At 39.6% G+C, this 19,923-nt stretch overlaps 2 protein-coding genes across 4 annotated transcripts; one reads left to right on the top strand and one right to left on the bottom strand.

Moving 5' to 3' along the window:
• The first annotated feature begins 381 nt into the window (after positions 1 to 381).
• On the top strand, positions 382 to 16,092 carry LOC146968066 (receptor-type tyrosine-protein phosphatase H-like). 3 transcript variants are annotated; one of them, XM_085761984.1, is made up of 21 exons: positions 382 to 707; positions 1,515 to 1,641; positions 1,991 to 2,260; positions 2,806 to 3,063; positions 3,803 to 4,060; positions 8,438 to 8,695; positions 9,215 to 9,472; positions 10,238 to 10,495; positions 11,282 to 11,533; positions 11,701 to 11,928; positions 12,216 to 12,488; positions 12,648 to 12,741; positions 12,841 to 12,888; positions 13,055 to 13,136; positions 13,286 to 13,376; positions 13,505 to 13,581; positions 13,736 to 13,870; positions 14,134 to 14,256; positions 14,468 to 14,628; positions 15,257 to 15,392; positions 15,794 to 16,092. In XM_085761984.1, exons 1-21 carry the CDS (start codon positions 636 to 638, stop codon positions 15,938 to 15,940), a joined length of 3,606 nt encoding a protein of 1,201 aa, XP_085618110.1. In that variant the 5' UTR covers positions 382 to 635; the 3' UTR covers positions 15,941 to 16,092. The 3 variants fall into 3 exon arrangements, with proteins under 3 accessions (XP_085618110.1, XP_085618111.1, XP_085618113.1); XM_085761985.1 differs by lacking the exon at positions 10,238 to 10,495; XM_085761987.1 differs by lacking the exons at positions 2,806 to 3,063; positions 3,803 to 4,060; positions 10,238 to 10,495 and adding an exon at positions 7,379 to 7,636.
• Positions 16,093 to 16,371: 279 nt separating this feature from the next.
• LOC146968065 (putative nuclease HARBI1) lies at positions 16,372 to 19,411 on the bottom strand. The gene is made up of 2 exons (XM_085761993.1): positions 18,597 to 19,411; positions 16,372 to 16,935 (listed from the first exon to the last, which is right to left on the bottom strand). The coding sequence occupies exons 1-2, from the start codon at positions 19,282 to 19,284 to the stop codon at positions 16,529 to 16,531; spliced, it is 1,095 nt and encodes a 364-aa protein (XP_085618119.1). The 5' UTR covers positions 19,285 to 19,411; the 3' UTR covers positions 16,372 to 16,528.
• Positions 19,412 to 19,923: the final 512 nt, after the last annotated feature.

Raw genomic sequence — 19,923 nt, 5'->3', positions numbered from 1 at the left:
GCCCAACTGAAGACACTGAACAGTGATTTCAACCAAGAAATTATTATAAATAATATCTGTAGAATAACAATTTTTAAAAAAGCAACAACAGCAAAGGGAAAACAAAACACACAAAAAGTTGAACTTAATTTGGATAGTATCTTAAAGCCTTGCCTGGCTTAACAGATAAACAAACAGGTGGTTTGGTGAGGTGATAAACATTAACAAATATAGGGGACATATAAAGTAATTGTCAATAATAAAACATGGAAAACATGCTAATTTACTTGATTGACCTACCTTTAACAAGCTGCACATACACTATGACCGTTAATAAGGAAGTTAGAGGCGGGACAAAGGTCTCTGTGGGTATACAAGGCCAAAAAGGAGAAGCAGCTATTTACTTAGTCACTTGCTAATATGAGAAGGGACCAGAGGTTATGAGAGGAGGACATGGTTAAGAATTAAAAGTCAACACCACTGGAATACACTGGACTACGTCAGCTCAGGCTTGAAGAAATCCTTTGCCAACCTTAAATGTTGTTTCTGTCAACACAACAGAGGCACCTCTGAAAGTAGAAACCTGAAGTTCATCTTGGGACAACAAAGGATTTTAATAGGTCTATAATATGTGTTTAGCTTAACAAACCGTAACAATGATGATGGCTTTATCTTTTAAAACAACCTCAAACCACTTGTTGCTGTGTGTCTTCCTGAGTCTTCTCTGGGTAAGTTTTTTTTTTTTTTACTTTCCACTTTGATAGTCATCGGCTGGTGTAACTGCAGAAGCAGGTAACCCTCAACAAAAGGAAACTATGCTGTCAAAACCACAGTCAAGGTTTAATGAATGATAAGGCAGTTTACATTGAAACGTGTCAGGGTGAACAGTAAGTTAAAAAAAAAAAAAAAGACTTGCCCAACATGAGATCGGTGGACTTTTTCAAATGGTGAAATATGAGTTTATTCTTTCTGAGCTGCAGTAATCTGTTCTCACTCACTTCCTTTGTGAGACAAAAGCAGAAATGAGGAAATCAGTCAATGTACAACATGACGGGAGCTTTAAATTAAACATTAATTATGTTGTATTTGAGATAAGGTGATATAGCTAAGTAAAGTTTTCATATTCTCTTTAGTATTTAATAAGCATTGCATAGTAGTACAGGATACAGTATTGTCTATGTGACTTGTTTTCACAAAAAAAGAAGAAGCAATGGATGAGTAGTTGTGTCTAAATCAAGTTGGCACTTTTGTTAGCGCCTTTTTTTAATCAGTTGTCATAATTGTTGTCGACAAGGAAGTAGAGCTACAAAATGCAAGACAAGAATTTCACACCTTGATTTGCATTTTGTGTTCTCCGCTGCCCCAACACGGTTTCTGCATATTATTGTCATTTGTCCATTTCAGAAAGTTTGTAGTACTATTTCTGATGTACAATTTTATGGCTAAAGGTAGAGTACAGTAAATCACATTGAAGCAGTTGTGTTGTGTTCTATGATGTATCTAGGTAGCCTACCCTAATCTTTTTCTGTGTTTAGGATGTCAGTGATTCCAGTTCACCATCACTGGACACAACGCTGATGGAGACAGTGGAAACAACAGAAACAAAAGCAGCAAGCACACTCTTAACCACTCCAACAACAACCCCGCCAACAACAAATGCTCGTAAGTATCCACCTAGCTCTTTTATGGCTGTGGCTGACATGTTTGTATTGTCGCATATAAGATTGCATATTGTGTGAATGCCATTAATCATTAAGGATGACTGTTGTGGTCAAAGTCTCACACTTCAAACACTAAATCTTGAATGGCTGGCCGTTACTGGTGTGTTGTGTTTAAGTATTTGAACAGTTCCTTGCTGTTGACATGCAAATCTAAACAGATTGTCATGTTTAGCTGTACTTATTGTCAATTGTCATATCATGTCACAGTACTGTAGTATTGTGTAATTTTGTTGATGAGTCTGATGAGCATAATAATATGTTGTACCCTCTTCTTTTTTTTTTTTTTTTAGCTCCTGACAACGTTAACATGGTAAATGTGTTGAGCCAAAATGAGACCTCTGTAACTCTGAAGTGGGACAAGGTGAACAACATCCCAACATATTTCCTCAAATACGAAATCAGTGAACGTACTGAAGACAGACACATCAATGCAAATGAGGCGGAGACATCAGTACAATATGTGGTCTCTTCACTTTCCGCTGGGACAGCATATAATTTCACACTCTTCACTGCGTTCATGGGACTCAATAGCACGGGATATACATTTCAAGCTTTTACTGGTAGGTCACAAAGTATTTAAACCACATTTTGGTTGTGACGTACAAATTCTGTCATATTTAACTGTCCTTTGATATTCTCTTAACAAATTGGTCCTGTTTGTAAAGTGGTATTAATCACTGATGTTGCAAGGAAACACACTCTCACAAAAGACACACATTATTTCATTATTATTTCATTGTTTTGTTTTTTCATTTCTTAAAAAGAAAACACACACATGCACGCATGCACGCGCGCGCACACACACACACACACACACACACACACACACACACACACACACACACACATGATTAAGTATGCTTGCAATTTTCATAAAACTGTTATTGTTATGTTATCTTATTGTTTGAACAAACTTGTCCCGTTTATTGGATGTGGAAGATGAGTATTTGTTGTAATATTAATGTCAATGTTGAAAATCACTGTCACAATTTCTTATTTTAAATGAAATTGAAATTGATAGTTTGTTTTTCCATTTCTAAAAAAAAAAAATCAACATCAACATCAACATTTTGTTAAAGCTTCCTCTTTTCCTCTTTGATCCTAGCTCCTCGTAATGCTGAAGGGTTTCAAGCAGTGAACCAAAATGAGACCAGTATAACTCTGGAGTGGACAAAAGTGGGCAGCATCACCAACTATAAACTTAAGTTCAACGACCGAGAGGAAACAGTCGCTGCTGCAGAGGAACAAAATACTGTGAGATACACAATCTCAGGACTCACAAGTGCAACAACATACACCTTCACTCTCTTGAGTGTGTTTGATGATATCAACAGCACTGGAGTCAACCTCACTGCATCAACTGGTAAGAGTGTTTTCTTTTCATGCAGCTGTAACACAAGAGGCAGACCAGATATTTTTGGCTGTTGCTGATAAAATAATGAACTAAATATAACCCTTAATTTGATTTCAAACAAACAAACAAACAAACAACAAAAAACTCCTGAAAACTCAATGGTGATGTTGTCCACTTTTTTAGTTCCTGGCAGTGTTAATGATGTGATGGTGTTGAACCAAACTGACAGTACTGTAGGTGTGATGTGGGGCAAAATGTAACAACATCTCAGCATATATCCTGTAGTACAAGAGCACTGGTTGTATAAAGAAGGCAGATATCAATTAATCTGATCAGGGGTCATCAGTAGAGTATGAGGCCTCTTCACTTACTGCTGGGACAGTGTTTAGTTTCACTCTCTTCACTGTGTTTGAGAGACTCAGCAGCACTAGTGGATAGACATTTGAAGCCGTGAGTGATAGGTGATGAAACATGTTTTGCCAATTCTTGATTGACTGTCATGATTAAGTATATTTTTGATTTTCAAATAATTCCAACATTATATTGTTTTTCTTTAATAAAAGAAAATGGTTCTGTTCATGTGATGAGTAAGATGAGCATTTGTTGCCATTTGAAATATCCCTTTTGAAAAACAAATTCCCACAGTTTGTGCAAAATTGTCTACATGTATCCAAATCCTTGCAATCCTTTAAGAAACTACAAAAATCAACATTTTGTTAAAGCTTCCCCTCTTCCTTTTTGATATTAGCTCCTCGTAATGCTGAAGGGTTTCAAGCAGTGAACCAAAGTGAGACCAGTATAACTCTGGAGTGGACAAAAGTGGGCAACATCACCAACTATATACTTAAGTTCAACGACCGAGAGGAAACAGTCACTGCTCCAGAGGGACAAAATCCTGTGAGATACACAATCTCAGGACTCACAAGTGCAACAACATACACCTTCACTCTCTTGACTGTGTTTGATAATATCAACAGCACTGGAGTCAACCTCACTGCATCAACTGGTAAGAGTATTTTCTTTTCATGCAGCTGTAACACAAGAGGCAGACCAGATATTTTTGGCTGTTGCTGATAAAATAATGAACTAAATATAACCCTTAATTTGATTTCAAACAAACAAACAAACAAACAACAAAAAACTCCTGAAAACTCAATGGTGATGTTGTCCACTTTTTTTTAGTTCCTGTCAATGTTAATGATGTGATGGTGTTGAACCAAACTGACAGTACTGTAGGTGTGATGTGGGGCAAAATGTAACAACATCTCAGCATATATCCTGTAGTACAAGAGCACTGGTTGTATAAAGAAGGCAGATATCAATTAATCTGATCAGGGGTCATCAGTAGAGTATGAGGTCTCTTCACTTACTGCTGGAACAGTGTTTAGTTTCACTCTCTTCACTGTGTTTGAGAGACTCAGCAGCACTAGTGGATAGACATTTGAAGCCGTGAGTGATAGGTGATGAAACATGTTTTGCCAATTCTTGATTGACTGTCATGATTAAGTATATTTTTGATTTTCAAATAATTCCAACATTATATTGTTTTTCTTTAATAAAAGAAAATGGTTCTGTTCATGTGATGAGTAAGATGAGCATTTGTTGCAATTTGAAATATCCCTTTTGAAAAACAAATTCCCACAGTTTGTGCAAATTGTCTACATGTATCCAAATCCTTGCAATCCTTCTTACAATAAAACTACAAAAATCAACATTTTGTTAAAGCTTCCCCTCTTCCTTTTTGATCCTAGCTCCTCGTAATGCTGATGGGTTTCAAGCAGTGAACCAAAGTGAGACCAGTATAACTCTGGAGTGGACAAAAGTGGGCAGCATCACCAACTATAAACTTAAGTTCAACGACCGAGAGGAAACAGTCGCTGCTGCAGAGGAACAAAATACTGTGAGATACACAATCTCAGGACTCACAAGTGCAACAACATACACCTTCACTCTCTTGAGTGTGTTTGATGATATCAACAGCACTGGAGTCAACCTCACTGCATCAACTGGTAAGAGTGTTTTCTTTTCATGCAGCTGTAACACAAGAGGCAGACCAGATATTTTTGGCTGTTGCTGATAAAATAATGAACTAAATATAACCCTTAATTTGATTTCAAACAAACAAACAAACAAACAACAAAAAACTCCTGAAAACTCAATGGTGATGTTGTCCACTTTTTTTTAGTTCCTGTCAATGTTAATGATGTGATGGTGTTGAACCAAACTGACAGTGCTGTAGGTGTGATGTGGGACAAAATGTAACAACATCTCAGCATATATCCTGTAGTACAAGAGCACTGGCTGTATAAAGAAGGAAGATATCAATTAATCTGATCAGGGGTCATCAGTAGAGTATGAGGCCTCTTCACTTACTGCTGGGACAGTGTTTAGTTTCACTCTCTTCACTGTGTTTGAGAGACTCAGCAGCACTAGTGGATAGACATTTGAAGCCGTGAGTGATAGGTGATGAAACATGTTTTGCCAATTCTTGATTGACTGTCATGATTAAGTATATTTTTGATTTTCAAATAATTCCAACATTATATTGTTTTTCTTTAATAAAAGAAAATGGTTCTGTTCATGTGATGAGTAAGATGAGCATTTGTTGCAATTTGAAATATCCCTTTTGAAAAACAAATTCCCACAGTTTGTGCAAATTGTCTACATGTATCCAAATCCTTGCAATCCTTCTTACAATAAAACTACAAAAATCAACATTTTGTTAAAGCTTCCCCTCTTCCTTTTTGATCCTAGCTCCTCGTAATGCTGATGGGTTTCAAGCAGTGAACCAAAGTGAGACCAGTATAACTCTGGAGTGGACAAAAGTGGACAGCATCACCAACTATAAACTTAAGTTCAACGACCGAGAGGAAACAGTCACTGCTGCAGAGGAACAAAATACTGTGAATCACACAGTCTCAGGACTCATAAGTGCAACAACATACACCTTCACTCTGTTGACTGTGTTTGAAGGCATCAACAGCCCTGGAGTCAACCTCACTGCATCAACTGGTAAGAGTATTTTCTTTTCATGCAGCTGTAAAACAAGAGGCAGACCAGAGCTCTGTACCAACACCTAATATCAAGTTTCTCAGTAACAGAAGGGTATACTCTGTGATATTTTTGATTGTTGCTGATAAAATAATGAACTAAATATAACCCTTAATTTGATTTCAAACAAACAAACAAACAACAAAAAAAACTCCTGAAAACTCAATGGTGATGTTGTCCACTTTTTTAGTTCACTAGCAAGGACCACACCACAACAAAGTGCCATTAGACGATTTAATGGGATGAAATGATGAACATGAATGAATGATATTGTACGAGAGTGGTAAAGGTGCGGGGAGGTTGATGTCGCGTCTCGTCTGGGAAGATAAACCGGAGACCGGCGGAGGGAGACTCAGAGTGGGGGTTCCGTCTCGGCGTTGTTCCGCCCGAGCTGGATTTGTGCCCCCCAGACGATGCCTTGAAGGAGATCTGAAAGGGAATGCGTTGGTTAAGAAGAAAGGGATGGAGGAAGGGAGGGAAGGATGGAGGGATGAGAGTGAGGATGATCCAGGAGGAGGCTGGAGCCGGGAGGCGCCTAGACAGGGGGAAGAAGGGAGGGTGGGTCGAGAAGTCGAGGCAACTGAGGAAGGAAGGGGTTGACCCAGGTATTTGTAGGCTTGACCGGTGATTAGAGGTGTGGTTGAGGCGTGGCCCTGCTCCTGAACTTAAGTTAACTCCGTGAACTTTCATTTCCTGTCAGTGTTAATAATGTGATGGTGTTGAACCAAACTGACAGTGCTGTAGGTGTGATGTGGGGCAAAATGTAACAACATCTCAGCATATGTCCTAGAGTACGAGAGCACTGGCTGTATAAAGAAGGACGATATCAATTAATCTGATCAGGGGTCATCAGTAGAGTATAAGGGTCTCTTCACTTACTGCTGGGACAGTGTTTAGTTTCACTCTCTTCACTGTGTTTGAGAGACTCATCAGCACTGGATAGACATTTGAAGCCGTGAGTGATAGGTGATGAAGTGTTTGAACCATGTTTCGCCAATTCTTGATTGACTGTCATGATTAAGTATATTTTTGATTTTCAAATAATTTCAACATTATGTTACCATATTGTTTTTTCTTTAATAAAACAATGGTTCTGTTCATGTGATGAGTAAGATGAGCATTTGTTGGAATATGAAATATCCCTTTTGAAAAACAAATTCCCACAGTTTGTGCAAAATTGTCTACATGTATCCAAATCCTTGCAATCCTTCTTACAAGAAACTACAAAAATCAACATTTTGTTTAAGCTTCCTGTCTTCCTTTTTGATCCTAGCTCCTCGTAATGCTGATGGGTTTCAAGCAGTGACCCAAAATGAGACCAGTATAACTCTGGAGTGGACAAAAGTGGGCAGCATCCTTGACTATATACTTAAGTTCAACGACCGAGAGGAAACAGTCACTGCTCCAGAGGGACAAAATCCTGTGAGACACACAATCTCAGGACTCACAAATACAACAACATACACCTTCACTCTCTTGACTGTGTTTGATGAGATCAACAGCATTGGAGTCAGCATCGATGCATCAACTGGTAAGAGTATTTTCTTTTCATGCAGCTGTAAAACAAGAGGCAGATCAGAGCTCTGTACCAACATCTAATATTTCTCAGTAACAGAAGGGTATACTCTGTGATATTTTTGGTTGTTGCTGATAAAATAATTAACTAAATATAACCCTTAATTTGATTTCAAACAAACAAACAAACAACAAAAAACTCCTGAAAACTCAATGGCGATGTTGTCCACTTTTTTAGTTCCTGGCAGTGTTAATGATGTGATGGTGTTGAACCAAACTGACAGTACTGTAGGTGTGATGTGGGGCAAAATGTAACAACATCTCAGCATATGTCCTAGGGTACGAGAGCACTGGCTGTATAAAGAAGGAAGATATCAATTAATCTGATCAGGGGTCATCAGTAGAGTATGAGGTCTCTTCACTTACTGCTGGAACAGTGTTTAGTTTCAGTGTCTTCACTGTGTTTGAGAGACTCAGCAGCACTAGACATTAGAAGCTGTGAGTGATAGGTGATGAAGTGTTTGAACCATGTGTCGCCAATTCTTGATTGACTGTCATGATTAAGTATATTTTTGATTTTCAAATAATTCCAACATTATGTTACCATATTGTTTTTTCTTTAATAAAAAAAATGGTTCTGTTCATGTGATGAGTAAGATGAGCATTTGTTGGAATATGAAATATCCCTTTTGAAAAACAAATTACCACAGTTTGTGCAAAATTGTCTACATGTATCCAAATCCTTGCAATCCTTCTTACAAGAAACTACAAAAATCACCATTTTGTTTAAGCTTCCCCTCTTCCTTTTTGATCCTAGCTCCTCGTAATGCTGAAGGGTTTCAAGTTGTGACCCAAAATGAGACCAGTATAACTCTGGAGTGGACAAAAGTGGACAACATCACCAACTATATACTTAAGTTCAACGACCGAGAGGAAACAGTCACTGCTACAGAGGGACAAAATCCTGTGAGACACACAATCTCAGGACTCACAAATACAACAACATACACCTTCACTCTCTTGACTGTGTTTAATAATATCAACAGCACTGGAGTCAACCTCACTGCATCAACTGGTAAGAGTATTTTCTTTTCATACAGCTGTAAAACAAGAGGCTGACCAGATAAGAGCTCTGTACCAACATCTAATATTAAGTTTCTCAGTAACAGAGAACCCAATGATGATTTTGTCCACTTTTTTTCTTACCTCTTGACAAAGCTAATGCTGTGATGGTGTTGGACCAAACTGAGAGTACTGTAGGTCTGATGTGGGACAAAGTTAACAACATCTGAGAGCACTGATTGTATAGAGAAGGAAGATATCAGTGAATCTGATCAAGAGACATTGGTCAAATATGAAATCTCTTCACTGACTGCTGGGACAGTGTTTAGTTAGGGTTAGGGTTAAAAATCAAATAGCACAGTTGTTTCTTTTATATGCAAACTCATACACAAAGCCAGAATGTTGGAATTTTTCTTTTTCATTTCTTCTTCATCTTCTTCAAAAACAACGACAAAAAAGACACAAACCACACCTATCTTTTTTTAAACATCAACATTTTGTTAAAGCTTCTTCTCTTCCTTTTTGATCCCAGCTCCTCGTAATGCTGAAGGGTTTCAAGCAGTGACCCAAAATGAGACCAGTATAACTCTGGAGTGGACAAAAGTGGGCAGCATCACCAACTATAAACTTAAGTTCAATGACCGAGAGGAAACAGTCACTGCTGCAGAGGGAGAAGATCCTGTGAGATACATAATCTCAGGACTCACAAGTGCAACAACATACACCTTCACTCTCTTGACTGTGTTTGATAATATCAACAGCACTGGAGTCAACCTCACTGCATCAACTGGTAAGAGTATTTTCTTTTCATGCAGCTGTAAAACAAGAGGCAGACCAGAGCTCTGTACCAACTCTGCCACCTAATATCAAGTCTGTCCGTGACAGTCGGACGTTACTGTGTGATGTTTTTGGCTGTTGCTGACCAAGTAATGAACTAAATAGAACCCTGTATATGATTAAACAAAACCTCCTGAAAAATCCAATGATGATATTGTCCACATTTTTTTGAGTTCCTGTCAATATTAGGGATGTGATGGTGTTGAACCAAACTATACTATAGGTGTGATGTGGGACAAAGTTAACAACATCTTGTGCTACAATATGAGAGCACTGGTTGTATTGAGAAGGAAGATATCAATAAATCTAATCAAGGGCCATCAGTAGAGTAAGAGGTCTCTTCACTTACTGCTGGGACAGTATTTAGTCTCCCTCTCCTTCAGCAGCACCGGATAGACATTTGAAGCTGTGAGTGGCAGATAAGCAAGTGTTTGAACCATGGTTTACCAAGTCTAGATCAGCTGTCATGATGAAGCATGCTTGAAATTTTCTTATAGTTCTTTAACATTATGTTACCATATTCTTTTAACAAATTGGTCCTGTTCATTTGATGAGTAAGGTGAGCATTTGTTGCCATATGAAATATCCCTTTTGAAAAACAAATCCCTACAGTTTGTGCAAATGGTCTACCTGTATCCAAATCCTTGCAATCCTTTATACAAGAAACTACAAAAATCTACATTTTGTTAAAGCTTCTTCTCTTCCTTTTTGATCTTAGCTCCTCCTAATGCGGAAGGGTTTCAAGTTGTGACCCAAAATGAAACCAGTATAACTCTGGAGTGGACAAAAGTGAAGAACATCCCCAACTATAAACTTAAGTCCACCGACCAAGATGAAGAAGTAACTGTTCCAGAGGGACAAAATCCTGTGAGACGCACAGTCTCAGGACTCACAAGTGCAACAACATACACCTTCACTCTCTTGACTGTGTTTGATGATATCAACAGCACTGGAGTCAACCTCACTGCATCAACTGGTAAGAGTATTTTCCTTTCATACAGCTATAAAACAATAAGAGGCAGACCAGAGCCCCGGACCAGCATCTAGCTTACAGTTTCTCTGTGACAGAGGGATGTTGCTCAATTGATATTTTTGTCTGTTGCTGATAAAATAATGAACTGAATTAAACTTTTTCTTTGCTGAAGAAAACATACCCAAAACCCACCACTGTGCTGGATGCTCCTTTCCACCAATGAAACTGTCAACTCTGTTTTTTTTTCTAGTTCCTGAAAACGTTCAGAATGCAACGCCACTGAACCAAACTGAGACCTCTATAATTCTGACGTGGCAGAAGGTTAACAACATCTCAGGATATATGCTACAGTATGAGATAAATGGTGTACAGAAGAAATATATTAATGCATCTCAACCAGGGACATCAGTACAGCATAATGTCTCTTCACTTACTGCTGGGACAGAATTTAGTTTCACTCTTTTCACGGTGTTTGAGGAACTAAACAGCAGGGGATACACATTTAAAGCCCTAACTGGTAGGTGACTAAAATTGTAACTGTCTTTAATCCATTGACATGCAAAGTGTTGTTATTATTATCACTTATCTCATTGTTGTTATTATCACTAATATTGTTACTGTTGTATTTTCATATTGTTTTTTACAACTTGGTCAGTAGCTAGGCATACACATGTTGTTAAATCTATATCCTCATCGATCAGATAAGGAACCGATTTTGTTTTGGTGTCACAGTTACAGTGCAAAGCTTCTAGTGTTGTGGTGTGTAAAAGCTGTCTTTCTTTTCATCAGTTCCTCCAGAGGTCTCTTCAGTTAGTGTGCCTGAACGCTCAACAACAAGCATTACCCTGACATGGGACAATGTGGATGAAAACTGGGGATACATGCTTCATATTGATGGGCGCACCATAACAGTTCCCCCAGGTGCAAATCGTCAGTCACATCCAGTCCCATCTCTCAAGCCTGGGACAGAGTATCCATTTAGAGTTACCACAACATTCTCCGGACTCAATAGCACTGCATATGAAAACTTCACTGTAACAAGTATGTACAAGCTGTCTGTCTGATAAATGACAAATTGTTGTATATTTTTAAATATCAGTGATAACATTTTATTCCACACTTACCTTTACAAAGAGCCTGCAAATCCTGGCTCTGTAAAACCCAAGTTATTGAAGCTTTGTCTACAGTTATTCTCTCATTCATTTCAGGAATCGACTGTATCGCTGTGAACTGGCATGTTACTAACTCATCGATCCAAGGAATGGTTGAAGGCCTATTCTCGAAAGCAACTGCAAATGAACTGACCTTCATTCCTGAAGGCAGCGATGTGTCATTCAGTGGCTTAACACCTGGTGCAACCTATAAGGTGTTACTCACGTATGAAAAAAAACAACAACATTTTGACCAATGTGAAAAGCCTGTAAACATAACAATCAGTAAGTACAAACCTGTCTCACCACATGTTGATGTATATGTATCTCTCTTTTTTTTTTAGTCAACCCTCTAATTAAGTGCTTCATCAATTTATCTATAAAAAGTTAAAACAAATTGTCATTGTGTTCTACGGTGCTATGGAAGGCATATTCTAAAATGACAAGTTATTGAAATCCAATTTATATGTCTCTACACTACAGTATCAGTACTGTAGTACAGTACTAAAAGTCATACATTTAGAGTCTGTTAAACGTTTTTGGTTGTGCCTCTTTCCACTGGTTTCATTCAGATCCTGCAGATGTGGTTGCTCGCTGTGAGTACTTGAATGGTGGCTATTCCATCAGTGTTTTCTGGGATAAACTGAAAGGCATGTGGACTGAAGTAGAGGTGAATGTGACAGGGGAAACTCACAAAGTATCTGAAAACGGGGGAGAGCAGATTGAAATACCTGGATTCCAACCTGCTAAGACGTATGAAGTCTCCATAGGTTCACTGAGAAATGTTTCTGGGCCTGTAAGGCGCTCTGCACCATTCACTTTTGAGTGCTACACTGATCCAAGGGGTAAGTCGAAGTTAATATACTACACTATTGGCATTGGTCATTTGACTTGCTTAATAATAAATAATAATAATTGAGACTGTGATAATTTTGGTGTTTAGATGGGAACCTTTACACTGGGTTGAGTTTTTGTTGAGTTTTCCCAATTTTTACTCTCTGCAGGAGTCATTGCCGGGTCAGTAGTTGCTGTGCTGCTGTTTGTTGTGCTGGTCTGCCTGGTTGCCTTCATTTTACTCAAAAAACCAGATTTAATCAGGTTGGTGCAGCCCCAGTGTCAACACTATGGTATCATCACCCTGCAACTCATACTGTCAGGCTCATGAGTGAACCTCCCTTTGCTTCTTTCCCACGACAGAAAGAAGACATTCATTGGTGGATCCAAGCAACCTGATAAAACGAGCAAGTAAGTCAAGGTTTAGACCTTGTAAAATGAATTACATGTGGGATAGAATCAGAAGTTTACCTCACATTAAAAAAAAAGACTGTATGATTACGGTCAGTTTTTATCTGGTAAAATGTTTACACATCACTTATTAGACAAGGTGACATGTGTTTTACTTTTCTTTTAGAGCAATTTCTGTTGCAAAGTTTCCAGACCACTTCCACCAGCTAAGTTTGGATGACAACAGAGGATTCAGCCAAGAATATGAGGTAGCATAAAAAACCCCTCTTCCTCTTCAATCTCTTCCTGTTTTTTGCACATGGCTGAAAAAGTCGGTCTGTGAAGTTTACTGTTTTATTTGTCTTCCATGAAACGACTGTTAAATCTCATGCCGTGTCCTTTTGCCAACTTCATGCAGAACTTGGCCCCTGCTGGCACTGAGCAGACGCGTAAAGCAGCGACTCTACCTGAGAACAAAGCCAGGAACCGTTTCAACAATGTCCTGCCATGTAAGCCTGTCCTCTGATGTCACGGGTTATAGAAATGCGTTAAATGTTCCAGGTCCACTGAGTCATTCTGATGTGACTGTTTTCAGTAGCATCCTCTTTACTGTACATCTTCTGTTTTTTAATCCTAGACGACTGGTGTCGAGTGAAGCTAAGCACATCAAATCCCAGTGAGACCTCTGACTACATTAATGCCAACTACATGCCGGTAAGTATTATTTAGTTACTGACAATCATCTCATAAAGCTTGTTCTTTAATTACTATATAGCTTATGAAAATCTCTTTCAAAGATAGTGCAGGTTTTGATAGGGTTGAACTATTCTCAGATCGACACATATTAACTTTAACAACTGTTCCTCAGGGCTACAACAGAGAAAGAGAATACATTGCTACTCAGGGTCCTTTGCCCTCCACCGTTAGTGATTTCTGGAGGATGATATGGGAACAAAGAGTGAAAGGCATCGTCATGGTAACCAACTGCGTTGAAAGCGGACGGGTTAGTATTCAGGAATCTTTTTTTTTTGTGCTAACCTCAAGTTTTATGAGCTGTTGTGAATCATTCACTTTCATGGCAACAACTTCCTTGTCATCGCAATTATTCCTGTTTCAGTGTGGTTTCAAGAGGGTCATCACCACCACAAAGACATTACGCAACACTCAGACTGTTGTTAATTGCCACTTTCTGTTCTATTGCTTCCATAAACTGAAAAAACTTCAAGACGGCTTATAATCTTGTTCTTCTAATGTTTTTGTCCCCAGACCAAGTGTGAACGATACTGGCCTCCAGACAGCAACCCTTGCCCTCATGGAAAGTTACTGATCACCATGAAATCTGAGCAACAGGAGCCCAATTGGACATTGAGGGAGTTCAGTGTGAAAAATGTAATCAACATCTCTAAAGATTTATTGTGAATAAATGGGTTAGATAATATAAGCACATCTCTGAGTTGGGAGTTAAAAAACTGTTTCTATACTAAACCTTTGCTGTTATTATTTTCAGGGAAGCATGCTTGACAACTTTACCAGCCAGTATATTGGCTCATGACATAGACCCACAGTTTTTTTAATTTGTCCACATGAACTCTCTCAACAGACAAGTACATCTGAAGAGCGCACGGTGAAACATTTCCACTTCACAGCCTGGCCTGACCACGGAGTCCCACAGGGCACTGACGTCCTGATCCAATTCAGAGAACTGGTGAGGCGGCACATAGACGGAGAAGGGGGCGGAGCTCCGACCGTGGTTCACTGCAGGTACAGAATACATGCTTCTTTTTCTTTTTTTTATCCCTTTATTTTCAAAGTTTTATTTCATTATTATATATATGTATTGCTCCTTTCTCTTCTTACCTATTCATTATCCCTAATATTATTATTATTTGTTTATTTTCTTTTCTTTATTATTATTACTGTCACTATTACTGTATTCTATACCATATTGTATACAAGGAATAGCACTCCACTTACCTCTCATCCACATCCACGCACACACACACACACACATACACTTAACACTACATTTATGTATCATCGTGGCATGTCATTTCCTGTTGTTGTCTGTACTTATGTCGATTGTTTGTATGTTTGTCTATGTGGTTATATGTGTTTATAACATATATATGTTTGTCCCTCATGTCACCTTGTCTATCACTTCACCAATAAAAAAATAAAAAAAAGAATACATGCTTCTGTCTTCCTGGACAACAACTATATACATTTGTCGGACACTTTCATTTGACAACCACTAAAATGTCAACAGTTTCCTGACAGTTTCAGGGTCAGTGGTGGAAGTTTGCTATATGAAATGAATGACCTATTTGGAAACCATCAGCACTACCTTATGATGATTCTCATACCTGTGTTGTCTCTCTCTCTTTCTTAGTGCCGGCGTGGGAAGGACAGGCACTATCATTGCCCTGGATGTGATGCTTCAGCAGTTTGACAAAAAAAGAGCAGTGGGCATCAATGCTTTTGTGCACAAGATGAGACTGAGTCGGCCATACATGGTGCAAACAGAGGTAAAACATCTTCTGGCTGAGCTATACCCTGCTTTGTTTGAACTCTGAACAGCTGATGATTGAATAAAACCACTAGTTTCTCATTTCTATAGATAGATGGCTAGATAGATCGATAGATGAGCAACTGTCTCTATGAAAGAGCCACACCTAAAAAGAAACCTGCCATGCATTACTTACTTTCCCCTCAATGCACATTTGCATTGTGCATGAAGAGTAATAACTGCATACAGAGAAGCTTGCTGTTTATAACTGGGAAGCTGTGAGGCCGGTAAACACGCAAATTATACCATCCTGTGGCAATTATGTGTGAAAGGAAATGTCAGCCAGTACAGTTGGTACTCTGTGCTACAGAGATTGTTTGTTCTGTTTTTTAAATGACCAGGAACTTCATATCTTTACAGTCCCAGTATGTTTTCCTGCACCAGTGCATCATGGATCACCTGAAGCCACAAGAGAGGTTTGAAGAGAACATATATGAAAATGCAGACATTATATATGCCAATGCTACAGCACTCCAAGAGTTTCATCTGCAGAAGACAAATGCCTAAACTCAACAAGTATACTTATAAAATCAACATCCAAGATTTGCTTACAAACTGCATGACATTTATTATCTGAATATACACAGCACACTTTGGGATTTATTTAACTATTCTTTTTCTAAATGTATTTTCCTGTAATCTGTCAGATGTGTTTTGTTATTGTTATATTATTATAATTGTTGCTAAATTTATTATTATCATGTAAGTTAATAACACTCCAGATGACCACAGAATGTTTACAAATGACATTTATTAAGAAGAAATATATACGTAGAAAAGAATTATTATGTTTGTTTAAGAAATAAAATATTTTCTGTTAACAAAAATACCTGAATGTCTTTTTTTTTTTACCAGTTCTGCACATGTGGTAAAGAAAAAGAAAAGAAAAAAAAGTGTGCTGTCACATTTACATGTTAGTGTCAAAACTGCACAGGAAAAGAGAAGCAGCTGGCGTCAAACCATGAAAAAAAATCCTGCGCTGTAGTCTGGGTTTTAGTTTCAGTGTTTCTTCATGTCAGTTTGTGAACGATCCTCGTTGCTTTCTAGAGCAGACCACACACCCACTCGGCTCACACGCTCTTTGCATTGTTGTTGTTACCCTGTGGGTTTCTGGCCACCGCCGAGTGAAGTGAAGTGAGCATCGATGAGTTTCTGCCTGGCTTTCAAGGCCTCTGCATTGACCTCAACAGGCGCTGCGTGCTGCTTTCCTGGGTGCAGGGGCTCAATTTTGCCCGCAACAGGCGGGGCAGGGACTGAAAACTTCTTTGCGATGTTGTGCAAAACGCTGCACGCCTTGATAATGTTCGACTTTTTGTTCAGAGCAGTTTCCTGCGCAAAACCCAGTTGCATAAGACACCTGAAACGCCTCTTCATGGAGCCGAGCGTCGTTCGCATGACATTGTGGATCTTTGTGTGGGCCTCATTGAAGCGGATCTCCTTTTCATTTGCGGGTGCGGACACAGGAGTCAACACATGCTTGCTTAAGCTGTAACCTTTCCCACCTTAAAGAGAGGCACAAGACAATGCAGTTAATTCAACACCACAGAGGCAGAAACATTAAAATGATGATGAATGATAAGTTGCAGTATGGAGTGTGAGGGGTATGAACTGGCCCTGCAATGTAGTCTGACAGAAACAGCAACTCCACTTTGACCAAACTGAAGTGTCACAGTTTCGGCCGAAATAGACAGTAAAAGGATGTGCATCATTTCCTGAGAAAAAACTACTGCCTCTGAAAATGAATTCAAATAGACATTTATCATCTTAAATTAAGAGTAGAGGACACCAGAAACACATAAATAATTTTAACTGTTGCACCAATGCAAGTAAACAGAGGAATGATTGTGAAGTATTATGAGTATTGATGTTGCATAACACAATGTGATGCCAAAAGTTTGTTCTTGATTTTTTTTTTTTAATAATATAACAATAATAAACTATACACAAATTCGTTTTTTGTGAAATTTCAACCACATCCTCTCAGCAAGTTCAGTCTGCTGAGGAAGACTATGACATATGACTGAAAGGTCCGGAAAGAGGCTAGTACTAAGTGGAATTTATGTATCACTGCACGTTTAATGTGTGATAGATCTTTTGTATTTATTAGTTACTGGAGTAACCTGTGTGTGTTCTTGTACATACTACGTTGTGAGGACCGGAAAGAGTTTTAACCAGTGAGGACATTTTTGGGAAGTGAGGACATTTTGGTCGGTCCTCACTTTTTCCAAGGGCTGTTTGAGCGTTAAAGGGATAGTTCACCCCAAATTCAAATTTCACTCATTATCTACTCACCCTCATGTCAACTAAGAGCTGTGAGAATTTTCAGAGTCCTCCGTGCCTTCTCTGAGATATGGGGGGGTCCGCGCAGCAGTATTTGTCCATATAATGGTTGTCAATGGATACCAACTTTCTTTGTCCAAAAAGACACACCAAAAAACATCCAAATACCTCCATACTGCTCGTCTGTAACGTCCCTCTTGTATTGAAGCCCCGACATGAGAAATTGTTCCGCCGGTGACACAGGAAGAGCAGTGAACTGAGACACTGGGAGCTTCCGCTACAAACAAGCTTAAAATATAGACTTATTTTATTTTTTTCTGAACAATTTCTCATGTCAGGGCTTCAATACAAGAGGGACATTACAGACGAGCTGTGTGGAGGTATTTGGATGTTTTTTGGTGTGTCTTTTTGGACGAAGAAAGTTGGTATCCATTGACAACCATTATATGGACAAATACTGCTGCACAGACCCCCCCGTAACTCAGAGAAGGCACGGAGGACTCTGAAAATTCTCACAGCTCTTAGTTGACATGAGGTGGAGTAGATAATGAGTGAAATTTGAATTTTGGGTGAACTATCCCTTTAAGACTTTAGGTTATAATTAGGTTTACGTTAGGTGAAGAGTAATGGTTAAGGTTAGGCATTTGTTTTGGATGGTTAAGGTTAGAGTAAGGGGCTAGAGAATAGGTATATTATGTCAATGAGTGTCCTCACAAAGATAGCATTACAAGGATGTGTGTGTGTGTATGTATTCATGGGGTTTGCACAGAAATTCAGCACAAACACATGTCACCTCTGGTCAAGCGTGATAGATTTCCTCTTATTTTTTATGCATATGATAACCGATGATAACCCCCCTCCCCTCCCTTCCCCTTCCTCTTACCAATAACCCAATATGCTCCGTGCAAGTCATTCTCCATCTCCCTCCCTTTCCACGACGTCTCCCACATTTCCTGCTCCTTGGTGCTGCCCACACAGCAGTGCTCAACACTCAGTATGTTTCCGTCGGAGTCGCATATGATCTGGCTGACGGCCGACGTGTAGCCCAGGGTGTTGACGAAAGACCTGAAGGTGTTCTTCTCGTAGGGGGAAGCCCTGATCCTGAAGTGGGCCGGGGCCAGGATGCCCAGCACCCGGGGGATCCCGCACAGCCCCTCGATCTTGGCGGCGACGTTGGCTCTGCAGTCCTGCCTCAGCGGGAACGAGATGAACTGGTCGCACATCTCCGCCACCACCTCGGACACGGTGCTGATGACCACCACGGCGTAGTCCATCTCGCTCAGGTTCAGTCTCTGCAGCACCGACGTGGACGCGACGCCGTGCGCGTAATAGCTGAGCGCCACCATGACCATCGCGTCCACCGGCAGCTCGTGTTTGTCCCTGACCTCCGCCTTCATGCGGACGCGTACGGCATCAGCGATGAAGAGGATGCAGGGTCTGGTGAGGTGGAACATCTGGAACAGTTCTTCATCGTCGAAGTCGTCGAAGCAGCTCCGAGCAGCGACATCTGCCGCGTCCCGTCCCAGCAGCTCCTCCTGCACCGCCAGCCACACCGGCAGAGAGAAGGCCATGCTGCTGTGTTGAATAAACACACCGACAACTGTGGCCGAGTTCACTGCAACAATAACACACTAGGATCTATGATAACAACACACGAGAAAACATGGCGAGTGCCATGGAAGCACGGTCTTCTTCTTCTTGTTGTGTTTTGGTGCAGGCAGATCATGTGCGGTACCGCCACCTAGTGGACAGGGATTAAAAAAAGAAAGAGAGAAAAAAAAGAAAAAAACACCTATAATCTGATGTAATTTCACTGAGGAGTAACCTGGTGAAACCACAGTGCAAATACATCAAAACCCCCGCTGAGTTCATAGATTTAATCTCTGCATTGTGGTTGGATTATCAGACACCTCACTTAGGTGCGTTATCTACTGGATCAGGTGAACTCTGTGTTACCTCCTTCAACTCCACCACAGCATTACACAGCTTCCCCTTTGACTGACTTTTACAACATCAGCCCCCTCTTGACCTTACAGTCCAGTCATGTCACAATGTCATGTTGCTGCTAACCCAACCACATTCCTTTGCCATACCTAAACTGTACCATAGTAATGACTTTAAAGCCAATCCATTTTGTTTTTTCTACTTAAACTTAGCTGGGGTCAAGGTTTCATTCATTTTAATCCACCCCAGACACATATTTTGTTAAA

This window comes from Trachurus japonicus, chromosome 19 (genome assembly GCF_045865225.1).
Source record: "Trachurus japonicus isolate A0001 chromosome 19, Traja_1.0".
NCBI lineage: Eukaryota > Metazoa > Chordata > Actinopteri > Carangiformes > Carangidae > Trachurus > Trachurus japonicus.
Note: the sequence above shows the minus strand (reverse complement) of the source record. Positions and strands in the feature narration are given on the sequence as shown.

Bases quoted from the DNA above. Each gene is read 5' to 3' on its own strand.
- LOC146968066 (XM_085761984.1), top strand. From the start codon at position 636: ATGATGATGGCTTTATCTTTTAAAACAACCTCAAACCACTTGTTGCTG. The intron at 13,871-14,133 runs GTTAGTATTCAG...TTTTGTCCCCAG, and splicing joins ACTGCGTTGAAAGCGGACGG to ACCAAGTGTGAACGATACTG. The intron at 14,629-15,256 runs GTACAGAATACA...TCTCTTTCTTAG, and splicing joins CCGACCGTGGTTCACTGCAG to TGCCGGCGTGGGAAGGACAG.
- LOC146968065 (XM_085761993.1), bottom strand. From the start codon at position 19,284: ATGGCCTTCTCTCTGCCGGTGTGGCTGGCGGTGCAGGAGGAGCTGCTG. The intron at 16,936-18,596 runs GTAAGAGGAAGG...CCTCTCTTTAAG, and splicing joins CGGAGCATATTGGGTTATTG to GTGGGAAAGGTTACAGCTTA.